The sequence below is a fragment of the Boleophthalmus pectinirostris genome, unplaced genomic scaffold (assembly GCF_026225935.1).
Source record: "Boleophthalmus pectinirostris isolate CB_2022bp ecotype Guang Dong unplaced genomic scaffold, ASM2622593v1 HiC_scaffold_16, whole genome shotgun sequence".
Lineage (NCBI taxonomy): Eukaryota > Metazoa > Chordata > Actinopteri > Gobiiformes > Gobiidae > Boleophthalmus > Boleophthalmus pectinirostris.
This window is the reverse complement of record NW_026571095.1, coordinates 23,672,405-23,689,817: the sequence shown is the minus strand read 5'-3', so window position 1 is coordinate 23,689,817 and position 17,413 is coordinate 23,672,405. Positions and strand designations below refer to the sequence as shown.

Genomic DNA, 17,413 nt, shown 5'->3' with positions numbered 1-17,413 from the left:
GCATTTGTCGTCATGTTTAGGTGTTTTTCAACCAAAAAGATGTGACTGAATAAAAAATTGTGGCTAATGCTTACTACCTTGTGACTATAATTTTATTTTATTTAACATTACAAATCAGCTCACCTTTGAAGTTTAGTTCTTTCTGGTCAAATTGTAAAGTCTCATTAGCGTCAACTTTGTAATAACATGACTACGTTCTACCTGGGTTTGGATGAGAATCAAAGACTGTTGCCATAACGATTAACAATTTCAAACAAATAATACTTTTGAATTGGAAAACTCTTCAAAATGTTGCATATTACAAGAAGCTGAAATCCATGACTAGTTTTCTGAAAATTGTATTCATTTTTACAACTTTAAATTGATTTATTCCCGCATACCAAAACTTGTTTCCAAACTTTGGTGATATGACATTTTTAAGTCTTCTGAAAATCTGCACATGCGTCTTTTTATTGCTGATGAAAAGCCAGTGTTTTAAATCCCCCCTAAATGACTGCTTGAGGTGAATTTCAAATGTTGGATCAAACCGCGCAGCTTCCATTTAACTTCTGTAGCTATTGCCAAACGTAGGCGTGGTGAAATCTGGTGAAATTCTTCCGCTGGTTGAAATGAGTTTGCAAAGTGGGAATTTGATGATATTTTCGCTGCTCTGTGTTCGGAGGTGAGCCCTGTGCACACACTAAACCAGGTGGTCCAACCTAACAAGCAGATTTAACATTATTCAAGGCATTTCACTTCCTTTTTTTTTTACTTTGAATCATCACCAAACTGCATCGTTGGCACTAAACTTTTAAACCTCCAAACTGTTCTTATTTGTGTGTTTTGGCTTCCTGTTTTATACCATACAGAAGATGTAATTTTTTGGTTTAAATTGTTAATCACTATTCCAACAGTCTTAAATTGTTAACGTTCTGAAACTCATGGGTATCCGCTAAATATCTCTGTCTAGAAAACATATGAATTGCTTTGAATACCAGCTGTTTACTTTCTTTTTAAATACAAGAGAGGGATAGATACTAGATACTTATTTGAGAAGGTATCAATACTAAAAATAAAAAGCCACATTCACAGGACAGAAATTAACCTTTCCTGAATAGCTTTAGAATGATCTTGAGCTGTATCAGAACAAGCATGAGACCACATAGACTAGTATACGCCCATCAGACTTGAGTCGCTATTTTTAGGTCATGAGACTTGACTTCATAAAATGGACTAAAACTTGGGACTCGACTTGGACTTGAAGGTCAGTGACTTGAGAAGACTTGAGAAGCACTTTTAAATCTGAATTATTTCTATTCTGACCGTAATGATTCACAGTAAGATCTTGTCAAGACGTTTAAAAATGAAAAATTTATTAAATAAATTTCTAAAACTCTTATATACTCTATAAATACTCAAATATAAATATGATTTTTTTTTAAGCACAATTTATCTTAAAAATCATAGAAATTGCAAAAATCTAAGATATATTTGGTACTTTTGTTTAAAGACTTGAAATTATTTGAAACTCAAAGAAGATGACTTGGACTTTCATTTCTCTCCAGCAACTGGGTCAGGAATCGGAATACACTAGACAGTTTGCAAAAACCCTGGAAGTGCGGGTTTGGGCACCAGCCAATCTGCAAAGAGTCCCAAAATCGACAATTTAAAACTGGAACAACAAGAATGTTTGGTGAATTTTATGAAGGGGGAAGATGTTATTGCCCTTGTTCCTACGGGATTTGGAAAAAGTTTAAGAGATAAAAAATATTTCTGTTAACAGCACATTACATACATCATGACCAAATAGCAGCGATGGTTGGTTAAATTTTAAAAAGTACCTGCCTACCATCGAGTGAACGAATTCTAACGCTGCGAGGTCAGACTGTTTCCACGAAGTGAAACCGGCTGATGTATCAGGCTAGACTTTTGAGCCAGTGACTCGAGACTCGACTTGGACTTGCCTGTATTTGACATGGGACTTGACTCGGATTTGAGGTCGAAGATTTGAGACTTACTTGAGACTTGCAAAACAAAGACTTGGTCCCACATCTAGTGCATGGTAATATAAAAGAAAGTATGATTTAATGTTGAAAATCACATTCTATTGTCTAAATAAATGCTGTTTTTTATACTCTTCCTTGGTATTTGACTTGGTGGAGTATCAAATCTCTCACTTATTATCAAAATCCACACTATCCAGAATATTTTCAAACTCCTTACAATGCATTGTCTAGTTTGTTTGCCATCTGTCCACCACCCATGCCAAAATGGAACAAATGTAGTTTAATCAAATCAGTTTCCAATCAACAACAATAGCTTACATGACAAAGGCTTGTAAATTTGCCCAACCATTAGCTAATTACAAATGATCAGAGCCTCGTCAGGGACACGGGCCTCGGCTTATTGTCCCTTTGAAAGTCGCCTCAAATACAGGCGTGAGCTGTTACCGTGGGCGACCTCTGTTTTAATGAGACGATGGACAGTGACCCTCTAATGTGGTTCCTTGTTAATCAATGATCTAACAAGTCACTGCACCTCACGCTTGATGTTTCACTGCTGACGTTGTGCTATCTCTCCTCTATCTCCTCACCTCCCTCTCTCTTCTCCAACTCTCCTCATCTCCTCCCTCTTATTCTGTCCTCTCCCTCTCTCTTTCCTATCTCTATATATCACCTCTCTCTTTCTTTCTGCCTCTCTCTTCCCACTCTCCTCTCTTTCACCCCTCTCTCTCGTGCTTTCTATCTTCACCTCTCTCTCATTCCCTTTCTCTCCCTCACTCTCTGCCTCTATTTCAATTTCTTCTCTTTCTTTCTCTCTCACCCTGCCCTCTGTCTCTATATCTTCACCTCTCTCTTTCGTAACTCCTATCTCTATATATCACCTCCCCTCTTCTTCTCCAATTCTTTCTGCCTCTCTCTTCCCACTCTCCTTCTCTCTTTCACCCCTCTCTCTCGTGCTTTCTATCTTCATCTCTCTCTCCTTTCCTTTCTCTCCCTCACTGTCTGCGTCTGTTTCCATTTCTTCTCTTTCTTTCACTCTCCACCATCTCTTTCCCTCTTTCTCTCTCACCCTGCCCCCCTCTCTCTATATCTTCACCTCTCTCTTCATATACCCTGCCTTTCTCTTTCATAACTCCTATCTCTATATATCACCTCCCCTCTTCCTCTCTGTCTTTCTGCCTCTCTCTTCCCATTCTCCTTCTCTCTTTCACCCCTCTCTCTCATTCTTTCCATCTCCCTCTCTCTCTCCACCATCTCCTTCCCTGTCTCCTTCCCTCTTTCTCTCTCACCCTGCCCTCTCCCTCTCCATCTTCACCTCTCTCCCCCTCTCCCTCCCTCCTTCCCTGCACCAGGTGAAGTGTGACCAGTACTGGCCGGCGCGGGGCACAGAGACCTATGGGATGATCCAGGTCACCATGCTGGACACAGTGGAGCTGGCCACTTACAGCGTGCGCACGTTCGCCCTCTACAAGGTAATGGCTGCCATTTTTCATTACAGCTAACATGTGCACTAAGCAAAATGTTCCTCTGCACAGGTTACTGGCCCATTATCTCACCATGAAACGTTTCACATATGTCAGGCACACAGAAAGATCAAAGTCAGGCAAATTATTAATTTATAAAACAACGACTTATTGGTGGTTTTCAGATTGGGGAATGAGACGATGTCATTCTTGTAAGAGCCAGATTTTCCTACTTTATCATGAAATTATATATCTGTAAGGTAAATTCACAAGTAGTTAATCATGTGATTTCTATTAGGGATGTAACAATAACCGAAATATCGTGATATCGCAGTGTCAAAAGTCTCACAATAATGTCATGGATCATCACAATATATTGAAGTCTTTTTGCTTAAATTAATAGTTACATGTTTTTTATGTCTCTCTTTGTGATTTTAATGTCTTTCTTATTCTGTAAAGCACTTTGAATTACCGTGTGTATGAACTGCGCTATACAGATAAACTTGCCCTGCCTCGCCATGGTGCAGCAAAAACAGAGGGAACTACATAGACCATGATCCTTTGGTCCTGTCAGTGCAGACTACATGAAAAAATAGCTGTTATTAAGCACTTTTAAACTTAATTCTTCATATTATAACAATACCAAAGACTTTTCCAATGCTTTGAAAAGGAAAATGTAGTATATTTACAGTTTTGTAAGCCTCCACAAAATATCGAAATAAATATTGAACTGTGAGTTGGTAAAAATATAGTATAGAGGGATTTTGATATCGTTATATTCCTAATTTCTACTAGCCCCATTAACATTTTGCATAACTGCGGCATTGCTGCCCCTGTCTGTATTAAATATTTGCCTATAGAATGTTGTGATGATCTGAATCCTAGCAATGGACTATGACGAGTAATTCAGCTAAAACAACACTTATTTTATAGCATATTTATACAAAAAGTTTGTCATCATTGATTTGTTGGTCTCTGGAAAAAATAAGAAATTTCTTTGCATTTTATTTAAAGAAAATACTTATATTGGAAAGAAAGAAGTGCCAAATATATGATGAATAAAGTTTTCTAACTCTCTGAGGGAGTAAGTGAATATATGAGTATAGTGTAGTATACAGTAGTGTTTTTTAGCTTAATAGAAAAAAACAACATAACTAGAGTCTCTATACACTCCATCTTTGCCACCAGTTCTTTTAGTTTCTTCTATGAGATTGGTCCTTAGATGGCTTTCCTTCAACCAATTAACAGCTATCCACACATACAAAAGAATAAAATACATTCTTTCCCTTTTAAGTGTTTAGCCCGAGCATGTCTGCGAAGGGCATGTCCCCGCTGGATAATTGGACTTCCTCATTACCAGGGTCACATTTTAAAAAGTAATTTCTTATTTTTTTTGCCCAGACTGATAACTACTGGAATAGATTTTTTTTCACTACTGTAATTGGTTTTTAAGATCCACGATTTGTCTCTTGTTCTCCGAGCTGCAATAAAGGATTTCATTTCTCCAGTTTGATGAAGCCAGCTGATGATTCATCCAATGTTTTGTCCTCTAGTCCTGTAGTTTTTACCACCGACTGCCCCATCATCAAATCCTCATTAAAGACTTGGTTTCTATCAGGAATGTGACAATACCTAGAATCTATTTCAGTGGCATGATAAGAGCTTGAAATGATCCAAGTTTGGCCTCACTGTTATCTGAGCTTCATGACAGCAAAGCCTATTAACCACTAGCTTAAGTCGGGTTGACCCTTTTCTTAAAATAGTTTAAAGATTTGTTAATATTTTTGACAAAATTCTCCAAATTCTCATGACAAAGCTATGCAAATGTGACAAGTCGTTTTTACAAAATGTTGAACAAGCTCACATAAGGTTAAGTCTAAAATTATTCACACCCTACTTGAGATATTTTTGTTTTGTGTGGAATTTGATCGCAGTGCAGAAAGTTCCTTTTACTTTTTTATTGTGAAATACAATTATTTACTTCCACAGAAAACTATATATCTGTAGTTTCTTTGTCCACATTGCTAATTTGTAATCATTTGTCTTGTTAAAGATGCACTAACTCCTGTGAATGGTCTGCCTCCTTGTCTCAATGGAGATGTTATTGCATGGCCTGGAAAGTTCCACCGTATGACATTAAATTAAATGTCTATTGTGCATTTATTCAGTTACATGTGTTTTTATGAATACACTGAATAACATGCATTTTTACTGTGGCCAGAGCACTACTATTGAAATTCAAGGCAATATGATAACATCTCCTTGGAGACAAGTAGGTGGCGGGCTCCTCTAAAAGTTACATAATTCATCTTTAACTGATCACAATTTATTTGCCACTGGGTTGTAGATATAGTTTAGTTGGGATGCAGAGCAAGGCATTGTGCACGTTTTCTGTCTCTGTTCTGTTCTTATTGAAAATCTTGTGTTGCAGAACGGCTCGAGCGAGAAGCGAGAGGTGAGACAGTTCCAGTTCATGGCCTGGCCCGACCACGGCGTACCCGAGTACCCCACCCCCATCCTGGCCTTCCTCAGACGGGTCAAGGCCTGCAACCCTCCGGACGCTGGGCCCATGGTGGTCCACTGCAGGTCTGTGGATACATTCTTCATACCATTTGTACTGTAAAGTCAAGAGAATGGTGGATACTTGATACTTTGCAGCTGATGTCGTCAACGTTCCCTTGGGTGTAACCGGAGTCACTGCTCTGAGAGTTTGTTAGGCTTTAATTTAGCTTTGTTTTAACACAATCTGACCATAAAGAACTGATTTAACTGGAACAGGTGAGCTGATTTGTGCTGTTAAACAAGTTCCTCTCAAATAACATTACAGTTACAAGTTAGGATCATAAAGACTCGTCTTGATTACAGGCAGCTGCTGTTTAAACCCATTTTGTATTTTTTCTTGAGTCTTTATGTACAGATATATGTAGGTTGATGTCACTGCAAAGTATTAATTGTCTATGTTAGACATTCCTCATAGACCTAAAGAACAATTAAATATAAGTAACAGAACATAATGATTCTTAAAACCGGGTAACTTTTATGGTAGGAGTTTGCTATGTGTTTAATTGCTTGAAAAACATCAAAAACATGCTTTCATACTGTAATTTGGGCCACCTCTCCACAGATTTGACTAGTAATAGATAGTCACCAACCTTTAACTGGAGAAATTAGATTTTCGGTTTTTGGTTTGTGTATTTATCATAGTTGTAGAGGCGATTTGTTGAAGATCCACATTGACCCATTTTATACTCATTATTTGTGGACAAAAATATGTTGGCCATCTTAATAAATTCCTTATTATACCGTTCCATTACAGCTTAATTGAGCAAAGTGAGATCATTTCAATATAATGAAAAATATTACCAAATACAAGTCGCTGGTGATAAAAATGTAAATTGTTTTTATAACCCCCTTCCCCCTGATAATGTCCTCACGCTATACTGATACCCATATAAGGCCCGAGCATAAAGAAGACAAATGTGTCCTGTCTCTGGTATAGCTCGTGCCATTGTCCATGCCCGGTGTTATATTAATAGCTGTTAACCTTTGTGGATGTGTCCCGTACAGCGCGGGAGTGGGCCGGACAGGCTGCTTCATTGTGATCGATGCCATGTTGGAGCGAATGAAGCACGAGAAATCCGTGGATATCTACGGTCACGTGACTTGTATGAGGGCCCAGAGGAACTACATGGTGCAGACGGAGGATCAGTACATCTTCATCCACGAGGCGCTCCTGGAGGCGGCCACATGCGGTAACACTGAGGTCCCAGCACGAAACCTGTACGCCCACATCCAGAAACTGACCCAGCCCCCGCCCGGAGAGACAGTCACGGCCATGGAGCTGGAGTTTAAGGTGAGACACAACAACATACTGTGCACATAAAAGATCTAACACACGCACAATACGATCATTCTTCTGTAGGAGGGGGTGACATGCCAAAAATTCCTATCAGCGTGATGTAATTTCTGGGTCCATCTTGTTTTTAGAGACAACACATTTCACGTTAAAAAGGGATTACAGTCATTTAAAGCTATTTGTGGTAATAATTGTGATAGAAAGTGTTCGAGAGAGGTTCAGATAAGAAGCCAGGCTAAGATAGCGTTAGAAGTGGCTGACATTTGAATATGGACAATGGTAATCTTCTGTTATGACAGATTCTTACGACATTATTTACATACGGTTAAGCATACAATATTGAAAGGTAAATGTCTCTTGTTTGATGAATAACAACAATAACAAACACAAAGCTAGAAATCAGTTGTAAGGTTTATGTTTAGACCGGGAAGTATCATCATCACTTAACAACTCTATAGACCATGAATTTGGACTTTTATCTCAATTCATGTGTAAAATTTTACCTGACCAGTCTTAAAATATAATTATTTCATTTTTAACTATTTGCAGCGACCCCAAAGTTTCTCGTCACTTTCCTAACACATTCCTACCATCCAAATTCTTTACTACAATGAGTTTATAAGCACAACTTTCAGATGGCATTCATCTCTAGCAAACAACTAGCATGCTAACAGCGCACCAGCATCATTTTCTGGTTTGCAAACAATAAAACTCTTTACAATTAGATGCAGATAAAAAAAGAGCTGCTTTTACAATATAATTACTGCATATGAATCCAGGTACAGTTTAAAGCAATTATCTGTCCTGTATGGTGTTAACGGCTGCTTATTCTGCTTGCTTTCAATGTATTAAAGAAAAAGAAAAATATGAAAGAACATAAAATATTCATGTCTGTGAAAAACTCTGGTCAGAAAAGCGAGGGTTGCATTCATTTAGAACAGGTCAACCAAATTTAGCCTTGGTTGCTTTCTCTTGATAAGTTAAACATTGCTTTATGTCTGTACCCACTTGATTATAGACTGGTGAGAGTTAAAGGTTTGCTATGTGGTTCTGTATAAGTGGACTGTTTAACCTTGTTGTCTGCAGTACAGTTCTCCCAGTCAATGTTTCCCTGTGACTCACATTGGCTCTTTAATCTATAATTATGCGCTACTGCAGCCTCTCTGACTGCTTAAGCGTCTGACGCAATTAAACCTTAAACACAATGTGCGTGCAATCAGTGCAAGGCTAAATATTATATAACCCAAGCTCTAATTTTGTCCATACATTGGTTTTCTTTGAGGGCACTTGTAGCCTTATTGTAGCATGACTTGAGACGACTGGACAACTAGAAGTGTGTGATATAATATGTACAAGATATTTGCGTAATGGTTTGAAAAATACTTAAAATTAGAATATCACATTTCCAAAAACTGTAAGAAAGCGCTAGTAAACTAAAATATTAAGTGATATTTCTGAGTTTTGGTGTTAATTTAGCTGTAATTTATCATTTGTGAGATCCTCTGTTAAAAAAAATGTGCTAAAATAAGGATGAATTGCAAAAATATCTGATCTTGTTAATGGGATAATCCAAATATTGAGATGTCACCCTCCCCTACACTAAAGATATAATTATTACTATTACTCATGTAGGAAAAGCTCTGCACCTTGTCCTTTTATAAGATATATAACATAGATATAGAACAAATGTTTTCCTTTGGCTATAATATTCCACAGTATGGCATTAAACTCATCTGGAGAAAGTTCAAAAGTTTGATTTTAAGCTTCTATTTCATTGGAATTGTGGAGTGACCCCTCCAGAAAGTTAAACATTGTTGCTTTAAAGGTTTACTTATATAACTTTTCTGGTGGAGGGTTCCTTAGAGATGTTATTGTTTGTCTTGTTTCACCGTAAGTCATTAAACGTATTGATCTCCATGGAGACAAGCCAACAACACCACCAGGCTAAGTTACAGGTCAAATCTGTGAAAAAGGGGTCCTGGTGAAGAATACAGTTTTTTAAAGACATTTTTGAGGAATAAATACACAAGTAAGACAGATACAATGAACGCCATACTGTGACATTACAATCACATCTTCATGGTAGTTACCCACCAGAAATGTTCCATAATCCACCTTTAATGATGATAAACACGCTGCTGTAAACAAATTAAACCTTTCCAGCAGAGCTAGTTAATTATCAATAGCCTAAGTCAATAGTAAGATTCTTATCTGCTATTATAGTCCATTTCGCTTCAAACCACACTGTGACAGACCCTCCCACTCGTTGGCGCAGTTCAAGGTGACACGCACAAACACACAGCTTTTGTCAATAGCGATCGACTGTGATGTTATTACACACTTTCCTCCCGGTGCGGCTCTACCATTAGCCCTCTTATGACCGCGATCCATTCTGTTTGAAGTGATAATCGTATCCACGCCGCTGCCAACCACATACAATGAGACAAGGGAGAGAGAGAGTGAGAGACAGAGCAAAAAGTGTAGCCATGACGCCTGCTCGGTCTGGCCGCGGCTCACAGGAAATATCCCAGAGTAAAGCTTTAGCGCGGCTGCTCTCTCCTGCGCTGTCCGTCTGTGCGCGGTGGAGTGCCAGCATGGAGCGCTACACCCCCACTGTTTCTTATGGCAGCAGCAAAGCCAGAGTCCCCTAAACAGACTTTCAAATGTGTATTTAAATGTTAGTGCAGGCTCTGAAAGGTACTTACATAAAACGATACTGCAAATAGTGCCTCAAACTTGGCGTTGAAGAAGTCTCATATTATTTTGGAGTAGTAAGTGCCCATGTCTGTTTTTAAGATAAGATGCCAGTCCATTACCAAGACACTTACCCTATCTCACAATGTTGATTTTTTTTTTTAGTCTAGGTGACATGTTTTTTTTAGCTAATGCTTGTTGATAGTGTTATAATCTCCAGTACTTATGAGTACTTCACACTTGTGGTTGAATAGTTCCTCCTTGGCCTATTATAAAACTAACTAATTAACAATGCATGATTTGTGAATATACAGCATCTATACAACAAAAACAATGGCAATGGAATCAACATAATCTAACAGGGCACTATGCAACTTTTTTTCTAGTAGAGCGGACGTGTCAAACTCCGGCCCAGGGGTCAAATTTGGCCCGCGATAAAATTATATTTGGCCCGCGAGATCACATCAAATATGTATTAGAGCTGATCCGCCGGCTACAGATACATAATTTATTTAAAATTGTGTTACTATTTTATATTATGCTTGATCTGGATTCAATGTTAAAGCAAATCTATTATTAAACATTTATTTTAAGAAGAAATGGTTTAACATTACATATCTCGAAAGAAGAGAAAACATTTTTCAATATTTCGTTTGGCCCACGACTTAGTCCCAGTTTTTAATTGTAGCCCTCTGTGAATTTGAGTTTGACACACCTGTGGTAGAGGGTCCGCCACCTGCTTGTCTTCATGAAACTGGTTTTGCTTTACCTGGAATATTCCACAATATGGCATTAAATTACTCTATCCCCACTGAGACGAGCAAGTGACTCCACCGGGCCAAGTAAGAGGCGCTCCCATGCAGCAAGAATGCATGGTTTTCAAGGTATTTTTGAGCACCCAAACGAAAACAAATGCAAGATAGATCAACTTAAATGCCACACTGTGGAATATATCTTGATGAAAACAAGCAGGTGATGGACCCCTTGTCAGAAAGGTTTGTCTATTAAATCTAAACATAGGGCAAGTGAATGGTTAAATGTTATTTGGTCTTGTTGCCCCCATCGAGTCCACTCTGACATGTCCTCCTCTGATACACTCACTGCTCACGACATTCCGCTCTCACAGCTCAATGGGGGAGTCACCGGTGTCTGCCATGTTTGTTTACTGCGGGTCACAGGTCACTAACTCCCTCTGCTCTTCCCTCTCTCCCACCTCTCCTCACCTTTCTCTCTCTCCTCTCTCTCACTGTCTTTCTCCCACTCATATTCTGCTAATCTCTCTCTCTTCACTCCCTCTTCTCTCTTAATTCTCTCTCTCAATTCCTTGCCATCTCTTTTTCTTCTCTCCTTATTTCTATCTCTCTCTTCTTCTCTCTATCTCTCTCCCACCTGCTTATTCCTCTGTTTCCTTTCTCCTTCCCTTATCTCTCTCTCACTCTTTTACCATTTCTCTCCCCTGCTCTTCCTTTCATCACACCTATCCTCACCCCTTTTCTCTTACCTCCATCTCTTTCTCTTCTCCCTCCATCTCCTCTCTGTCTCTTCTCTCTCTTTCTCCCTTCTCTCCCCCATTCCCTCTCTCCCCCCGTCTCTCTCTTTCCACCTGCCATTGAACAGAGACTGGCCAACTCCAAAGCCCACACGTCACGGTTCATCAGCGCCAACCTGCCCTGCAACAAGTTCAAGAACCGCCTGGTGAACATCATGCCTTTTGAGTCCACGCGCGTGTGTCTGCAGCCCATCCGTGGGGTCGAGGGCTCCGACTACATCAACGCCAGTTGCATCGACGGCTACAGGTCAATAACACTTCTGCCAATAGGCCTAGCCAATATCCATGGGTCTCAGCTTCATGTTATAGGTGACATTTCGATGACTTTTCCCGTTCCTTTGCTTTGTGTTGTTAAACTCTACAGCTATGGTCTCTGGGGCTGCACAATTTATGGTAGAACTGGCTGATATGAAAATCAGTGTTGCCACGAAACTGGAATTTCGAACTTGGTTTTGATACTAAGGAATTGGCTCAAAGCTCAATTCCTATTTTGATACCACAATAATAATATCAAGGTCCAGTTTCGACAATAGAATATAATTGTCAACACAAAATAGGTTTTAAAGTAGCTAGTATAAGGCTGGTTGTCTTGTAATAAATTACTTTGTTAAAGTAATTTATTTTGTATTGATACATGTTCAAATTACTATCTAGTTTCGGTACTAATTTTGGTGTCGATTAGTATCTGATTTTTGATATTTTAGACAACCCTACTTTCAGCATCTAAATATATCACAATCCCATCAAGGTTCTCTATCAGAAATCTGCTGTGTTTTAGATGAAAAGGGCAGACTTTGGGAGAGTCTGACTAGTTATTACTAAGGCATCCACATTTCATTTGTCATTTTGCTGAAATTATTCATTAAAAAATATAAAAAATATTGCAACTATTGATATTGCAGTACTGGACAGCCATATCGCATATCGCAATCTTGTCCAAAGTTGTGCAGTGCTACTATGGTCCTATGTTTTTATCATTCTGAAACCCATGGATATATTATATAATATATAAGTTGAGACTCATAATTTCAGGCGAACACTGTATTGCACTGTATTGGTTCCAGTAGAGATACCTTTGCTTGTTTGTCCTAGTTTAGCGTCTACTTGAATTTGATCTACTTAACTTGCTTTAAATCTGGAAGTAAACATGGACTAGACCTTGACTAAACCAGGACTAGAACAGAACATAACCAAGTCTATATCAGGACTATATCGGCATCAAACCAAGAGCAAAAGTAAACATTTTACAAGGACTTTAAAAGAAGGTAAGTCGTTTTGATGTGAAACTGCTGTCTTGGCATCCTTTAATTTCACCAGCGTCCAGTAGGGGGTGTCCTTGTGTGAATTGTGCTAAATACGCTTTCTTTCTCAATGTAATATTTCTATTTCTCTTTTTTTCTATATTACACAAGATTACAACTTGATAAAAAAACAACACTATATATACAGTATATACACTTGTAGTAATAGGCTTCTGTATGACTTCTGCATTTAAGCTGGCCTTCTGAGTCATGAAATTATACGACTAGTCACTACTGTAATCACTAAAATAGCATGTTGATTGCACTATCGGTCCTTTTAAATCAAACATGATGAAATTGTTATAATGTCCGTCAGTCTAATTTGTGCATGCAGCTGTTTTACTCGGAACCTTCATTCATTTCATTCACTGAGTCACAGAGTTTTGATGCTTACACCCCAGAACACAGGAAGGACCTCCGCTTGTTAGCGCTTTAGACCTGTCAACTTTCACTTTATTTATTGGTTCTGCTGATCATGCCTTAGGTTGGACGCTGACAAGTGAAATTGAAAAGCAAGTATTAATGACAGGTGAATAATAAAAAGTCAATGATAAGCACAGACTGGTGCTTATTGAGCTCATATGAACTCATGGTGATCTAAAAGGTGGTACAAAAAAAATATTTGTGCTTTTGATTTCATAATCATTGTTTTACTTTTTCTCACTTGTGAAATTATTTTTTAAACCAAACTATTTGAATGTGTTCAGTCTAATATTGTGTTGGTATTGAGTTTATACAGTGGTGTTCAGCTTTATGTTACATTTTGAATGATTAATCGCTATGGTAATGGTCCCAATTTTTCATAATTCTAAAATAGCATTAAATTAAGAAAGTATACAATCTTATATTTTGGTCATTTTTGATTAGCAATACAAAAAGTACAGTGTTGCTTCTATTTACTTTTTCAAAAACTATTCATTTCTACAGCACAATATTTCTATTTAACCCTTTGCTGTACATGATTTTCACTTAATTTTATATTTATATAATATTATATATACGATATTTGCATTTTTTAGCATATTGTCTGTCAGGCTAAAATCTGCAGCACTGGTCGATATTTTGTTTTGGCTGACCTGCTGCCTAAAGAATATGCATAAAACTTAATTTGAACACCTCAGTGTGAAAAGATAAGTGCATAAACTGCATCTCTTATAGGCTTATCATAAAAAAGGACTGTGAGTGACTTTTTGGTATGTTAAATGACATAATTGGAGGGAAATATTCAAAATCGGCCAAGAATATTGTCAGTTTATTGGCCATCCTTTTTTTCCCCCCTCCTAAGTAATCGGTATTGGCATTGTCCATGAAAAAAACAATATCGGTCAACCTCTATTAAAAATGTGAAAAACAGCCTGTTCTTTTAAAACAGTTTGCAGTGGTCCAAAGTTATTCCTCACTTCTGCTATGAGTTTGTAAGTTCTTTTCACAAGTCCAAAAAGTACATTTGTTTGTTCCAACTTGGTCACTGCTCACATAGACGGCGTAACACAATATGCTAATACTAATAAGATGTCTGTCTGAAGATTTATTAAATATACCAACTTTATGAGAGCAAATAGCAACAAGCCCACTCACTCATTGCCTTTTAAATCACAATCGTAAAAGACCAGCCCCAATGCGGAAGTAAACATCTATAAATCCTACCAGAACCACTTTTAGCTGCTTTTTATGACGTCCAAAACAGAAAAAGTTGATTTTATTGAATGGCTTGTCGGCGGGTGTTAATATGACAGGTGCGGCGGTTGTCAGGCGTCAGAGCCCGTTAAAGCAGACAGGAGCAGATGAAAAAGTATAGTGGTATATTGGAGAGGAGTCCGCAGTGGGCCGTGCTGGGCAGAATTACTGGTGTTGTCCTCACTTGCTCTCTCAGTTCAAATTGCTTCCACGAGGGACACAGATAAAACGGCAGCTTTGCTTTCTATCTGGTGTGAAGAGAGAGAGGCTGTGATTGGACTTTACAGTACAAAGGAAAATTTAGCAAGAAGTACCAGCAAGTCCATAAGGCTTGGATTTTGGATATAGTAGCACACAGAAAAACATCAGCAGCACCAGTGTTAGTGAAAATGTGCTTCATACAGTCCTGCCGTCCATTTCAGCTGTAAGTGTAAGTGATATACAGACAATTGGGTATTAAGATGTGTTCTCAAACCAGTCCACCTCTTTGCTTTCAATGTTTTTTTTTTCTTACATATTGCTTTCAAAGGAGTTTCATTCACTCAAGCCCTAACTGCCCTGGGACACACTGAGTGAAGGAAGACCAACCACGCCATTTACCCCTTTGACCTAGCCTGATTCATCGGCCGGTTTCACTTTGTGGAAACTGTCGGACCTTGTAGCATTAGGATTCGTTCACTCAACAGTAAATGGGTACTTTTTTTATTTAACCAATCGCTGCTATTTGGTCGTGAAGTATGTAATGCGCCGCTAACAGGGCAAACTGTATATTAATCTATCTTTCGAATCCCTTACGAAGAAGCGCAATAACGTCTTTCGCCTTGATAAAATTCACCAAACATTATCTTTGTTCCAGCTTTAAATCCTTGATCTCGGGAATCGTGGCCAACACAAAATGTATGGCTACATGTCTAAGTCCTTCTCGACTGCTTTGTTTACTGTTGTGCTATAATACAAAAGGGACCCAGACAGGCGCTTCAGTTTGACGTTATGGCTGCACAGCTCTACGCTGATTGGCCGGTGTGCGGTCTACAACTTCCGGGGTTCTTGCAAACCGTCTAGTGTATTTCGATTCTGACCTAGTCGCTGTAGAGAAATGAAATTGAGCGGAGACACTAGGTGGCGCCAGCCTGGCTACCTTTGACCAACCCCAGTACTCAGACACACGACACATTCATACGAGAGGGGGAAGTGTCTTGCCTAAGGACTAAAGCATCTAAACACTAAAGCATCTGCCACGCTGCTGTGGCACTTAGCTAGATTAAGCTTATCTATCTCCATGGAGACAAGTAAATGACACCACCAGGCCAAGATACAGGCCAGATTTGTGGAGAGGTGACCCCACTCACAGTAAGAACACACATTTATGGGCTATAAAAATGAATACAAGATGTACACTACCTATCAAAAGTTTTAGAACTCCACAATTTTTCCACCTTTTTACTAAAAGTAATTCAGTTTATTGTGTCATTGCACTCTGAAATGAAAGCATAGAACAAATACGCAATCTGAGTTGAAAAAGAAATCATGGAATCAATTTATAGACCAAAATATATTTTAAATGCTCGTAGCATTCTTTCTACACTAGAAATCAAATATTCTTCAGAAAGTTCTTTCCAAGTCTGTTGCAGAAGTTCCCATAAATGTGTGGCACTTGTAGGTTGCTTCACTCTTCTGTCCAGTTCATCCCAAAACCAGCTCGATGGGGTTTAAGTTTGGAGACTGTGCTGGACATGTTTTCAAGCTCACCATCTTGTTTTTTTTTTTTTTGTTTTTGTTTTTTTTTTGTCCTAAGGTAGTTTTGGCAGAGCTTGGACTTGTGTTTTGTTTTGGGTCATTATTTTTTTGGCTGTTCACTTCTTACCTTTGTACCATTTCAAACTCTTCACTGGACTTGCACGACTTCAGTTGCAAGAAATAACTGGAAAAATTTGGGTGTTCTAAAACTTTTGACCGGTAGTGTTTGTGTTCAATACAATACTGTGGAACATTCCTGACAAATCAGTGCATTACATTATGTATATATTCACTTGCTACTCAAACATCTCCGGTAGTGTTCCATGTTGATTTTAGTGCATCTTTGTCAGCCCCTCCTCTTCACTTCCTCCCTTCATCTCCCATCTCAAACATCTCTCCAAGATCGACACATCCGGGTGGGGACCTGTTGTGCTCGCCGCTAGCACAGTGTAATTAAGCTGCTTTTAAAAGGCCCTAGCATAAATAAATACAAACTAAACCGGGCCCTCCAGTGCGCCCTTCACCCCTCCGCGCACCGCCTTGAAGAGGAGCCAATAATATGCTGAGCTAATGAGAGGCAAGCCCATTGATTCGTTCGCTGGCTTGCTCGCTCGCTGCTGCTGCCGGGGCCTGTGGATGCGCGGGCTATAGCATTCGTAATGAGGGTGACTGGAGCGCTTTCGTGTCCTCTAGCGAGCGCGCACGGGAGAGGGGAGACGATGGGGGAGTCAGAAGTGGCGTGATACCAGGCAGGATTGTTTTTGTTTTGGCTGTGGGTCTTATTTGAGCGAGGTTAGAGGGGGCCGCACTATCAATTTAGACTCAAGCTTTCATCCGCTGCTTAGCTCCCGTTTGTACCCTGCGCGCCGTTCCCATTTCCGTCCTGTGCCTCCTTGGATTTTCCCTCTAAAGCTCTGAGGAAAGAGAACAAAAATAAGGAGGAAAAAGTTAGCAATTCGCCTTATCATCACTCACCTACATCTGTTGACATTTGGGATCTAGGATAGCAGTAGCTTGGTAACTAAACGTGTAGTTGTAGTACTTAAATTACACACATGGAACTAGGACATAGACCCATCTGTCATTCTACTTTATTTCATGGTAAGCCTTATAAGTACTACTTTTATTACTTTGTGTATTTGTACTAGGTTTTC

General features: G+C 39.0%; 1 protein-coding gene across 2 annotated transcripts in view; it reads left to right on the top strand.

Annotated features, from left to right (window-relative positions):
- LOC110164091 (protein tyrosine phosphatase receptor type F) overlaps nucleotides 1–17,413 on the top strand; it is a 288,692-nt gene that overhangs the window by 256,374 nt on the left and 14,905 nt on the right. For both annotated transcript variants that reach the window (XM_020929120.2, XM_020929118.2), the window contains 4 exons: nucleotides 3,335–3,454; nucleotides 5,877–6,031; nucleotides 7,013–7,298; nucleotides 11,613–11,791. In XM_020929120.2, coding sequence (XP_020784779.1) covers nucleotides 3,335–3,454; nucleotides 5,877–6,031; nucleotides 7,013–7,298; nucleotides 11,613–11,791 — 740 coding nt within the window. The remainder of the gene's footprint in view (nucleotides 1–3,334; nucleotides 3,455–5,876; nucleotides 6,032–7,012; nucleotides 7,299–11,612; nucleotides 11,792–17,413) is intronic.